The sequence below is a fragment of the Ambystoma mexicanum genome, chromosome 1p (assembly GCF_040938575.1).
Source record: "Ambystoma mexicanum isolate Mex_15411 chromosome 1p, UKY_AmexF1_1, whole genome shotgun sequence".
Lineage (NCBI taxonomy): Eukaryota > Metazoa > Chordata > Amphibia > Caudata > Ambystomatidae > Ambystoma > Ambystoma mexicanum.
The window spans coordinates 691,661,906-691,674,696 of record NC_090921.1 but is presented as its reverse complement, the minus strand read 5'-3'; the positions used below and the strand labels follow the sequence as shown (position 1 = coordinate 691,674,696).

Here is a 12,791-nt window from a genome sequence, read left to right as displayed (position 1 = left end):
GTATAAATGGTAACGGCATACAAATGCCTAGCAAATAAGCATTAATAATCCCCCAAAACCAATTCAGAGAAATTCCAAAAAAGGAGGTTCCCCCATGTTTTTCATTCTTGTATAGTGAATCTGTCCAGTCTACCATCAATGTGATTTAAAATGTTATCAATTGTTGGGTATGTTCCCCTCCCCCACCACCACCCTGAAGTGCGGAGATCCCCACCCCTGCGTTACCTGCAATGTCGCACATCTCTGCGTCGGTGGCGTTGGCCAGGGCCTCCTCCAGCTCGGGCTCCAAGGTGATCTGCTCCTCTTTCGGGATCTCCCTCTTGGCTTGCTTCGGAATAAAGGGTTTCCCTGCTCAGGAGACACAGAGGAAGAAGGGTAAATAGGTGAAGGAACATCATTCCACTTCCTTGCGGTGACTTTCTCTTTGGAGTCGGATCCTACATGTATCAAGATCTGCTTTCTGAGCTTCCAATTCCTTATCCTATCAATGTCCTTTTGACATCCAAACTATGAAGAACCTTGCCTTAAGGTGGGCGAATATCGGAAGTGAAACAACCACGTTTATGAGAAGCATGGGAGACTGGGAAGGCAGCTGGAAAGAAATCTGGGAAGAGTTCCAAGGACAATCATTATTGTTATGCAAAAAAGCATGTTGCCAATTCACAGAGAGAGAGAGCTCACATCACATTCATTTTGCTAGCTGAGATCATTGCCGCATTGAAAGCTGCTTTTAGAGTGACACATTTTCAACGTCCATTGAAAGCTGCTTTGAAAGAGGCAAATTTATAAGGTATGTTTTCCTCAACCCTAGAAAACATTGTCACACACAGGTCAGTTTCTTCACAATAGTATCTCCTGCCGCCCACACCTTATGAAGCACATCAGTGATTGCCTACACGCATGACGCAATCAAGAGCTCCTTCTAGGGGTTGTGGCAGGCCTCTGAGCAATCCTTGTAGTCTCTATGCCAGGCAAAGAGGCTGCTTGGCAAAGAAAGAAAGCAAAGGCCTTTCTCTTCTCTTCTCCTGCTCCAGTGGACACATTGCTTGACTGTGCAGCTGTACCAGATGTTGCATGGTGCAGGATTACCCCAAGAGAACTCTGCAATCATGATAGTTCAACTGCCAGCAGAGTTGTCATGATTTTTTTGTTATTATTTTATTTAAATTGATTTAGTTGAAAAAAAGAATTCAACCTTTCAAAACATAAAAATCACTATAAAATCACAAATTAATACATTTCATTATAAAATCACAGCAATACTACATCATTTGTAAACATCGTGACATATATCAATTAAAACATATAACAGGGCCTGATTCATGGAACGTTTTCCTATGGGATTGCACCATTATAAAACACTTCCATGAATCAGGCCCATAATGTGTAAGAAAATGTGTTACATTGCAATGTCATTTCTTTGGCATTTGGGCAATTCTCACTTAAAATGTGATTACTTTAGCTTTAACATTAATACATAATTCACGAGTGCCAATGTCAACGATGTTTGGTGTGCATTATATCATCGTTCCCACATTATTTCAGTTGTTAGCAATTGGTAATCAGCAAAAAAAACAATAAAAGTACAACTTTCGTTCTTCTACGAGGCAGGGCAGACTGTTAATAGATGTTTCAGTGTTTCATGGTGTTCTGATTTCATACAAAATCTACAGAAATTCCCTGCTCTAGTTACTAATTTACACATTGCCAACACATTTCTTGTATAGCACAAATTTAGCCGAAATCTTAAAAATTGGTTTCTGTAACTTGCTCCCGGAAATGTAACTAAATACTGTTCCGTTGTCTGTGCATTTTCTGGTAACGACCTATGTTCTCGTAAAAGCTGCATTGCATAGATACCTCTCTTGCAGTAATCCAATCAGCCTGCCATTTTTTGCTCTATTTGCATTAAGTTTCAGCAAATCTCCTGATATATCAGCTGCTAAGATACATTCCTGTACCTTCTTTCTCCATGCTTTTCCGATCTGGGGCTTTTCCTGCTGTGTGTGAACAGGACAGCAGTGAATGGAACACACTCCTGGCAGGCTCTCCGCCTTGCTCTCTAGGAACCAAGAATAAGGAAGAGGTGTCTGATGGACAGCTTCTCCCCTTTTTTTCTGCCTGAAAAGTGTGCAGGGATGGGCTTGCTGAGCAGCAGTGGAGTGAGCAGGAGTCTGGAGCAGAGCCGACAACCACGCAAACATTGCATTGTGTGAGTGACTGTGTGACTGAATTTGTGTGCGTGTGTGTGAATGCTGAGTGAGAGTGCATGCGGGCCTTGTGAGGTGCACATGGTGGATGCAAATGTGAATGGGCAAGTGTATGCATGCTGCTGACTGTGCAAAGATGTGCATGGGCAAGTGAATGAATGCTGCTGACTGTGCAAAGATGTGAATGGGCAAGTGTATGAATGCTGCTGACTGTGCAAAGATGTGAATGGGCAAGTGTATGAATGCTGCTGACTGTGCAAAGATGTGAATGGGCAAGTGAATGAATGCTGCTGACTGTGCAAAGATGTGAATGGGCAAGTGTATGAATGCTGCTGACTGTGCAAAGATGTGAATGGGCAAGTGTATGCATGCTGCTGACTGTGCAAAGATGTGAATGGGCAAGTGTATGAATGCTGCTGACTGTGCAAAGATGTGAATGGGCAAGTGTATGCATGCTGCTGACTGTGCAAAGATGTGAATGGGCAAGTGAATGAATGCTGCTGACTGTGCAAAGATGTGAATGGGCAAGTGTATGAATGCTGCTGACTGTGCAAAGATGTGAATGGGCAAGTGTATGAATGCTGCTGACTGTGCAAAGATGTGAATGGGCAAGTGAATGAATGCTGCTGACTGTGCAAAGATGTGAATGGGCAAGTGTATGAATGCTGCTGACTGTGCAAAGATGTGAATGGGCAAGTGTATGCATGCTGCTGACTGTGCAAAGATGTGAATGGGCAAGTGTATGAATGCTGCTGACTGTGCAAAGATGTGAATGGGCAAGTGTATGCATGCTGCTGACTGTGCAAAGATGTGAATGGGCAAGTGAATGAATGCTGCTGACTGTGCAAAGATGTGAATGGGCAAGTGTATGAATGCTGCTGACTGTGCAAAGATGTGAATGGGCAAGTGTATGAATGCTGCTGACTGTGCAAAGATGTGAATGGGCAAGTGAATGAATGCTGCTGACTGTGCAAAGATGTGAATGGGCAAGTGAATGAATGCTGCTGACTGTGCAAAGGTGTGAATGGGCAAGTGAATGAATGCTGCTGACTGTGCAAAGGTGTGAATGGGCAAGTGAACGAATGCTGCTGACTGTGCAAAGATGTGAATGGGCAAGTGTATGAATGCTGCTGACGGTGCAAAGATGTGAATGGGCAAGTGTATGAATGCTGCTGACTGTGCAAAGATGTGAATGGGCAAGTGAATGAATGCTGCTGACTGTGCAAAGATGTGAATGGGCAAGTGTATGAATGCTGCTGACTGTGCAAAGATGTGAATGGGCAAGTGTATGCATGCTGCTGACTGTGCAAAGATGTGAATGGGCAAGTGTATGAATGCTGCTGACTGTGCAAAGATGTGAATGGGCAAGTGTATGCATGCTGCTGACTGTGCAAAGATGTGAATGGGCAAGTGAATGAATGCTGCTGACTGTGCAAAGATGTGAATGGGCAAGTGTATGAATGCTGCTGACTGTGCAAAGATGTGAATGGGCAAGTGTATGAATGCTGCTGACTGTGCAAAGATGTGAATGGGCAAGTGAATGAATGCTGCTGACTGTGCAAAGATGTGAATGGGCAAGTGTATGAATGCTGCTGACTGTGCAAAGATGTGAATGGGCAAGTGTATGCATGCTGCTGACTGTGCAAAGATGTGAATGGGCAAGTGTATGAATGCTGCTGACTGTGCAAAGATGTGAATGGGCAAGTGTATGCATGCTGCTGACTGTGCAAAGATGTGAATGGGCAAGTGAATGAATGCTGCTGACTGTGCAAAGATGTGAATGGGCAAGTGTATGAATGCTGCTGACTGTGCAAAGATGTGAATGGGCAAGTGTATGAATGCTGCTGACTGTGCAAAGATGTGAATGGGCAAGTGAATGAATGCTGCTGACTGTGCAAAGATGTGCATGGGCAAGTGAATGAATGCTGCTGACTGTGCAAAGATGTGAATGGGCAAGTGAATGAATGCTGCTGACTGTGCAAAGGTGTGAATGGGCAAGTGAACGAATGCTGCTGACTGTGCAAAGATGTGAATGGGCAAGTGTATGAATGCTGCTGACGGTGCAAAGATGTGAATGGGCAAGTGTATGAATGCTGCTGACTGTGCAAAGATGTGAATGGGCAAGTGAATGAATGCTGCTGACTGTGCAAAGATGTGAATGGGCAAGTGTATGAATGCTGCTGACTGTGCAAAGATGTGAATGGGCAAGTGTATGAATGCTGCTGACTGTGCAAAGATGTGAATGGGCAAGTGTATGCATGCTGCTGACTGTGCAAAGATGTGAATGGGCAAGTGAATGAATGCTGCTGACTGTGCAAAGATGTGAATGGGCAAGTGTATGAATGCTGCTGACTGTGCAAAGATGTGAATGGGCAAGTGTATGAATGCTGCTGACTGTGCAAAGATGTGAATGGGCAAGTGAATGAATGCTGCTGACTGTGCAAAGATGTGAATGGGCAAGTGAATGAATGCTGCTGACTGTGCAAAGATGTGAATGGGCAAGTGAATGAATGCTGCTGACTGTGCAAAGGTGTGAATGGGCAAGTGAACGAATGCTGCTGACTGTGCAAAGATGTGAATGGGCAAGTGTATGAATGCTGCTGACGGTGCAAAGATGTGAATGGGCAAGTGTATGAATGCTGCTGACTGTGCAAAGATGTGAATGGGCAAGTGAATGAATGCTGCTGACTGTGCAAAGATGTGAATGGGCAAGTGTATGAATGCTGCTGACTGTGCAAAGATGTGAATGGGGAAGCAAGCTAGTGACTTGCCTTTATTTTGCTATGACAGCGCATGAATGTGTGCATGCACGCGTCTGTATGGGTTCCTGACTGCTTGTTGTGTGAATGGGTAGGCATGAAATGTGTGTGTGCGTGTGTGTGGCCAGCAAATACTTACCATGTCATGTCATTCTGTGCTGGTATTAAGGGCAAACTGAATGAATGAAGGGCAGAGGGCATGAGTGTTCGTATACATGGGGGACATTTGTGTTACCAGCAAAAGCATCTTTTCTTGATCCTTCATGACAATTCATACTGAAATTATATCCAAGGCCAAGATGATATGTGAATCAATGAACACATCTCTCCTTCATGCCATATTTTTTATTTTCAGTCATGTAAACTTTAGAAATTAAGTTCGTACACGTCGTGTGTTAGTAAATATATTTGAAAAAAGTAACAAAAAGCTGACTGTATGGCCTTGAGCTTGCGTTTTACTTGCATTGCTGAAGGGAATTGTCCCTAACTTATAAGGTGGACATAAAGTTAAGATGGACTTTTGAAACACACGCACCAATGTCATTTCATTGCGAAGGAATCTTACCAAATATATATATGGTTGTCACCAGGATAGCGTTGGACGGTGGAAACACCCGTTTAAATTTATACTGTATTGCGGAGGGGGTTCAACCATGTGTGACATGTTGACTGCATGGAATAATGAACCATATTCATAACTGTTAGCGCGTATACAGGGCACCTGTGTACATTGAGACTTCTTTGAGAATCTTCTCACGTAGTTCATCAGTAACTATTGGTTGAAGAGACAGGAATGTTTTTGCACTTTGCCTTGAAAAAGCCTGAGTGAGTGAGAAACTGATGGCCATACAGTCGGCCTTTTGTTACTTTTTTCGAATATATTTTGTCACATTTACTAACACACGAAGTGTATTCACTTAACTTCTAAAGTTTACATGACTGAAAATAAAAAATACATAATTATAATTGAATTTTAGAAAACTCTGTTTAACAGAGAGGCGCAGGTCTGAGTGATACTTTCATTGATTCACTGTATCTCTTAACCTTGGGTTGTGAGCTAATTCTCCTGGACAAGCAGCCCTGTGGCCATTTGAATATTGTATTATAGAGTAAAAAGGCACAGCTCTACAGGGTTTGACAACCACTTTTTTCATTACAACGTGACAAGTGTTGTGACATTTGGGCGGTGGAGGGGATTTAGTAGCCAGAAAAGATATATTTCCTTACTATGGCACAGCATTATATACAGGCATTAACGGCAAAGCTAAAATGCAGAGGGTGAGGGGCATTGTGTAGCCAGAAAAACATGTTTCCTTGCTATGGCATGTCATTTCATACTGGCATTAAGGGAAAGATCAACATGATGAGTGTTCTTACATGGGGTGAGGTGCATTTTTTCTGCAGCCAGCAAAGACATTGGGGGTCATTACAAGGTTGGAGGTAACCATGGCGCTATTAGCGCCATGGCTGCCTCCAAAACCTCACCGACTGCGCCCTGGTGAATGGAGCTATTACCGCCCCATTCCAAGGTTGGCGGGGGCGGTAATTCCCCATTCACCAGGGCCCTTCCCCATTCCCATTTGAGCCCCCATAGGGGTAAAACCAGGCGTTAATGGAGGTCCCGCAAAGGGAACTCGTAATAGGGCGGTAAGGGATTACCGGTACTGGTGCCCTTACCGGTACCGGTAATCCTTTACCGCCCGGGTTATAATGAGGCCCATTTTCTCTTAATGTGGCATGCCATTTTATACTGGTGTTAAGGACAAAGCCAACATGATGAGTGTTCTTACATGGGGTGAGGTGCATTTATTCTGCAGCCAGCAAAGACATTGGGGGTCATTACGAGGTTGGAGGTAACCATGGCGCTATTAGTGCCATGGCTGCCTCCAAAACCTCACCGACTCTGCCCTGGTGAATGGAGCTATTACCGCCCCATTCCAAGGTTGGCGGGGTGGTAATTCCCCATTCACCGGGGCCCTTCCCCATTTCCATTTGAGCCCCCATATGGGTAAAACCAGGCATTAAGGGAGGACCCTCATAGGGAACTCGTAACAGGGCGGTAAGGGATTACCGGTACCGGTGCACTTACCGGTACCGGTAATCCTTTACCGCCCGGGTCGTAATGAGGCCCATTTTCTCTTAATGTGGCATGGCATTTTATACTGGTGTTAAGGACAAAGCCAACATGATGAGTGTTCTTAATTGGCCATAATGGCCTGCATTTGTGCAACCAGTCTTTGCAGGTATTCGTACTATGGCAGGGAATTGTTTCACTGGCTTCAAGGATAAAGCCAACAGATGTATGTTCGCAGGTGGGCGCAATAGCATGTATCGCAGAGCCAATTGGACATGGTTTCTTATAGTACCATTATTGGCATTCTTGGCAAAGCAAATATAGGATGTGTTCTTGTCTGGGAATACTGGTATATGTTGGTGCAGCCAGATTGGGCATGTAGGGGCACAATCAGCATGAAAACATGTTTTATACTGGCATGTAGCAGGCAGAGGTATCATGAAAATGCAACAGAAAATGCTCCTGTGCACTATTGCTGATTTGGCATCTAATCGATTGCTTGTCTGGGAATACTGGTATATGTTGGTGCAGCCAGATTGGGCATGTACGGGCACAATCAGCATGAAAAAATGTTTTATACTGGCATGTAGTAGGCAGAGGTATCATGAAAATGCAACAGAAAATGCTAGGCAGAGGTATCATGAAAATGCTCCTGTGCACTATTGCTGATTTGGCATCTAATCGATTTTTTTCATGTGTTACCCTACAAAACGAATTGTAACCTGTTCAGCTTTTTCCTCAGTTGTTCAAAGAAAGCGTGCTGAAAAACGCACCATGCGCCCAGATGCCTTCAGGCCAGGCGCGCTATATAAATAAAATAAATACAAATACAAAATACACCATTTTAACCCATTATTTAAAAATAATTCTCGGGGAGAGAATGCCCTGAACCACCCTTGGTTGCTTGCGGCTACCTCAGTATGCTCGGTCACTCATATGCAGGGGAAATGTTTAAGCGCTTCCAATTAAAAAATTCAGCAACGCCACTGCATCAACAAGATCTCCTAGGTCTAAAGAAACTACAGATCTTTGGATGACTTGCGAGGAGCAACAAAATGTCTAAGGAGAGATTTCTGTATCCATCTGATAAGGCGAAGTCTGTGGCTGCGACGGGGCGAAACAGGTCTAGAAATAGTGCTGGGTGAAAGTAAAGGGATAGAAGAAGGTTTCAGGAAGAGCTGTTGCAGAGACGGGGGTGTTGCTAGGTCTGTAAAAGATCAGGGGCTACACTAATGTCGGGACTGGTAGGATTCGGGGCTAGCAAGCCTTTTGGTTGCAGCTCCTGAGCTTCTATCTGGGGCTACAACCTAAAGACCCGGGGCTTTAGCCCCTTTAGCCCCCCCTAGCAACGCAACGCCTCTGTGCAAAGAGAAGACAATTGGAGCACCACTCGAGTGGCGTCAGTACCACTCAGCATCATAAGAGTCTGTGTCGTCTTTTAGAGCTCAGCCTGAGCTGCAGCCTGGTTCCTGAACATCTAACCACTGGTGCAGAGCTTCTGGGGGAGGTCTGATGTTTTCCCCTCGTCGGTGAGTGTTGGCTCATGGCCCGTTAGGCAAGTTACATCATGGTGCCAAATGAAGTGTGTAGCCCAGCAGGTGAGGTGTGTGCCAGTGCCACACAAGAACTGTTGAGCTCATGCTCATGTGCTGCCGACATGCAGTGAAGCAGTCACACATTACTCCGGAATGGGTCTCCATCTAACATAGAGGCCAGCCCCCTGGCCCCCAACTGGGGTTCTAATGCAGCCTGGCCCCTGCTGCCTGTGTCCTCTAAGCAATACAGATGGTGTTGCCACCTGGACTCAAGCAACTATAGGAGAATCTCTGCTAACAGTAACCTCAGAAAATTGTTTTGTAGCCACACTTCCTACGGACAGTAACAGAGAGTAACCAAACACCTAACCACAGACCATATCTTCACCTTGCATTCCCTGTTCAACAACTATGTAACTATGTAAAGAACAAAAACAGTGGGCATATATATATATATATATATGCTTGCTGTACCGAAATCCCAAAAAGGGTTTGATTCAATCCGTCTCCCTGCACTAAACCTTGAATTACTGCAGGCTGGAATACAAGGAGACCTATCGCGTGATAGAAACCAGCCAACTCAATCAGCAGCATGGTGAAGATTAACAATATGCAGACTGGGACCTTTAAAGAGTGAGGCAAGGGTACAAGCTCAGGCCAACTCATTTCCTAAAACAGTGACCTGGAGTAATCCCAGGCCCCAGGTCTAAACGTCCTGCTATATTGAGGTAACCTGGTCATACTGGAACCCACCAAAGAGGGACTCCAGCACAATCCTAACCTCCTCATAGAATACTGCAGAAGAAGTGCCCCACGGTTTGACAGTGTGGGAAACCATAGACAGGAGGAGAAACTGGCTAAGGACGTACAATAGGCCCTAAAGAAGCAATACACATTGAACTGGAGAGCAGAAACATGACTGCACAGCAAGCTAGAATGCTACAGGGCATTGGGGCACAATTTTGCAGATTAACTGTGAAAAAAAATGAACCCTGGTAAATAATCACTAAATACAGACTAATCTACCACACTTACCACACTCTGGAAATAAAGACTGCCTAACGCAGGCCATACGAGAAGCTCGGGGGTGGGGGGGACAGAATCTATCAGTAGTGTGAGAATTAGGAGAAGTAGAAAATGTAGAAGTAGAAAATGAGAGATGCTTTTCTCCTGCGCTGTTCTGCATACAAAGACATTCGAGACGCTTATTTCCCCACCTTGCGCGAGAATTAGGAAATCTTGTAAGTAAAACCTGCCATGCATTGCTCTGCCTCTTCCTTGGACAAATGCTAGAATTAGCAGAGAGACCAGCAAAATACATGCCTCCATCCCACCAGAGAAGGCAAAGTTCATAAAGCAATGCTGAACACAAAAATGATCACTGCTGAAGAGAATGTAACTGAGGGCTGCATCAAAGCTCCCCCTGAAATAAAAACGCTGCAAACATTAAAAGCCTCATGAAAAAGCAAATGGAAATGCTGGTCCTCACAGAAACGTGGTTCACAGATGACTGGAACACCATCCTGGGCACCTTGGTTCAAGCACATGCCAGAATTATGACTGAGAACCGACATATGGAAAGGTCCAGGGACATTGCATGGATCTACCCCAACTCCCTTAGATGGCACCCCATTGATGCCTGTGGCTTCCTGTCCTTTGAAGACTGGGCTGCACACATCTGCACAAACACTAACAATTGCACTCTGGACCTCATCGTCGACCAGACACGCTACAACCCCAAAGTAGCGAGAAACGAAGGCCTCAGCAACCAACTGGCTAACAAGATTCTGCTGACAGGTGACCTCAACCTGTGCACTGAGATTAAGGGCAATGGCCCGGTGCAAGAACTCCAGGACTCAACGCATGGTTTCAGTTTCAATCAATGAATCCAAGGCTCCACCCCCACGCAGGATCACACCGCTGACGTCCTGTTCACATGAAAATGGAACTTGCCTAACACCAGAATCACACCAGTCTTTTGGTGGGACTGCTCCATGATCCAATCCTTTCTCCACTCAACATGCCAGAATGCTTGCAAATATCCCACCCAGCCCAAGACAAACTCACCTTCAGACTGGAGAAAAAGATCTCCCTATAGTTATTCAACAACAGTGTAACCTTTTTGTTCTACAGCAAGGACCCTGTAAAAATGTTATGAAGTTTCAAGAGAGTCATCACGAACACGGTCGATGCAATAGCCCCCCTCATCTCCAAGTAGAAAAAAAGCCTGACAACAATGCAAGAAACATGAAAAGAGAGTGTCAGAAACTAGAAAGAGTGTGGATGAAACATACAAAAATACATCCAACATGACAGAAAATAGAGATTCAACATCAGCCAGAAAAGCCACCTTCATTAATCCCATATATATCATTCTATGGAACGTCTGTGCATTGGGACCTGGGCTTTCCATCTCAGCCTGTGGATCTAAATGGAGTGACAGAGGTCACAACGGTTTCATTCGAATTATCAAAATAGTGAGGCTGCCCAAAATAGTTTATGTGGTTTATTCTTATGAAAACTTTAATGTTAGGGTGAATGGTGTGAAAACGGAAATGAACACCAATCCCTGTGTGCATAACATACTTAAGTGAGTCAAGCATACTTCACTTTTATCATAGGCATATTTTTCAAATTGAAGAATTGTGGTTATTTGTCTGTTCTGTGAAGGCATCATGAAGCAAGACGCAGACAACAGATTTCAGATTCAAACAAAAAGGTTTTATTAACTCAAATGCCTGGATGGTGGAAGGCCTAACTTGCCCTATCCTCAGGCAGGATACCCATACCTAAAGAAACTAAGGAAAGCCTGAGTAAGAAAGTTTGACTTAAAAGTCTGTGTCCGAATCCCATACTTGCCCTCACAACTAAAACTAAACAATGTTTAGGGATGTCAGTAATGAAAGAAATGGTGTTCAAAATAATGTTCTGAGCTCCTTTTAGCTCCTGGCTTAATCGTCAGCTCCCCTTCCCAAGTTTAAGACAGTTCTATCAAAGTCTCAGGATTTCAAGCAGTACCACAAAAACCTCGGGCGTTCCCTTCCCCAAGTTCATGACAGTTCCACGACACCTTGGAGTTCCCTTCCTCAAGTTCAAACAGGCCCCTTGTACTTGCTCTAAGTCTCTCAAAGTTCAAGATTAGTTTCAGATCAACTTTATACTGCTTTAGACCTCTTGTAAGTTCATCAGTTTGCTTTCCCTTGGTTTGCTTCAGCAACCTTCTTGGCTTTTCACAGTTGGGACTCCCTGGTCTAGGCACGGTTGTCAGACGGCACGGTCCACCCAATACAGGTCACGCAACCAGGAGTCCTAGGCTCTCCTACCCACAAAGGTTCTTCTGTGTTTGTATCTGTATCAGGATTCACACTTTACAACCTCGCTGTCTTCTCAGAGTTGGGGCTACCTGGTCTAGGCGCTGTTGTCGGACCTCATGGTCCACGCAGTACAGGTCGCGCAACCAGGAACCCTATGTTCTCCTTGTTAGCCTCTTGGCTTTGCCACAAACTGTCACAACTCCTTCGGCAGTTTCTGGCCTTGTGACACTGTATTCCTGCGTACATTTCACTTTATGGCTATTTTGTTTCTTTACCACTTTGTTCTTGCGTTCACTTTCAATTTCCCATCTCTCCTTTCTTTTGTGATTTACACAGTTTTATATTTGTCTTTCAAATGGGCAGTATCTGTTGTTCATGCAAATTTGTCATAGGCTCATACCTTTGCTCAAAAAGCTTTCATTTAGTTCGCTATTCAATCTGCACAATCTTTCACCCCACCACTTGCAGATTAAATGACTTTCTAATATTTTCTCTAGTTCGGTTTCTCATGTGCATGCATTTAATTCATTTAGCTTCCATTTTGGGTTTCCGTTACAGCCCCAGGAGTGCCCTGGCTCGAGTGGCTTCTCTCTGCACTCACCGGTCCTCAGCAAATCCAGCGGGCAGCATTGCACCTTGCTTCTGCCTGCATGTCTTGTTTCATTTGCTAGCCCTGCTCGCACTCTGAACATGACCAGCAGATCTGCTTTCCTTCTGTGGACACTGTCAGTCTCTTCCTTCATTCGGGAGCCCTGCTTGCACTTCAGATTCGCTCTGCACCCAACCGGCAGCTCTGCTTTTCTTCTGTGGATGATGTCGGTCATTCTCCCTCCTCTCACTAAGCTCGCCGCTCTGGCGGCGCACCTTGGACCATTGAGACCTCCCCAATGTGGCTTTCT

The 12,791-nt window shown here is 44.8% G+C and overlaps 1 protein-coding gene across 2 annotated transcripts in view; it reads right to left on the bottom strand.

Annotated features, from left to right (window-relative positions):
• Positions 1-12,791, bottom strand: part of TMOD4 (tropomodulin 4) — a 304,747-nt gene that overhangs the window by 179,728 nt on the left and 112,228 nt on the right. For both annotated transcript variants that reach the window (XM_069649866.1, XM_069649872.1), the window contains one exon: positions 226-348. In XM_069649866.1, the coding sequence (XP_069505967.1) occupies positions 226-348 (123 nt within the window). The remainder of the gene's footprint in view (positions 1-225; positions 349-12,791) is intronic.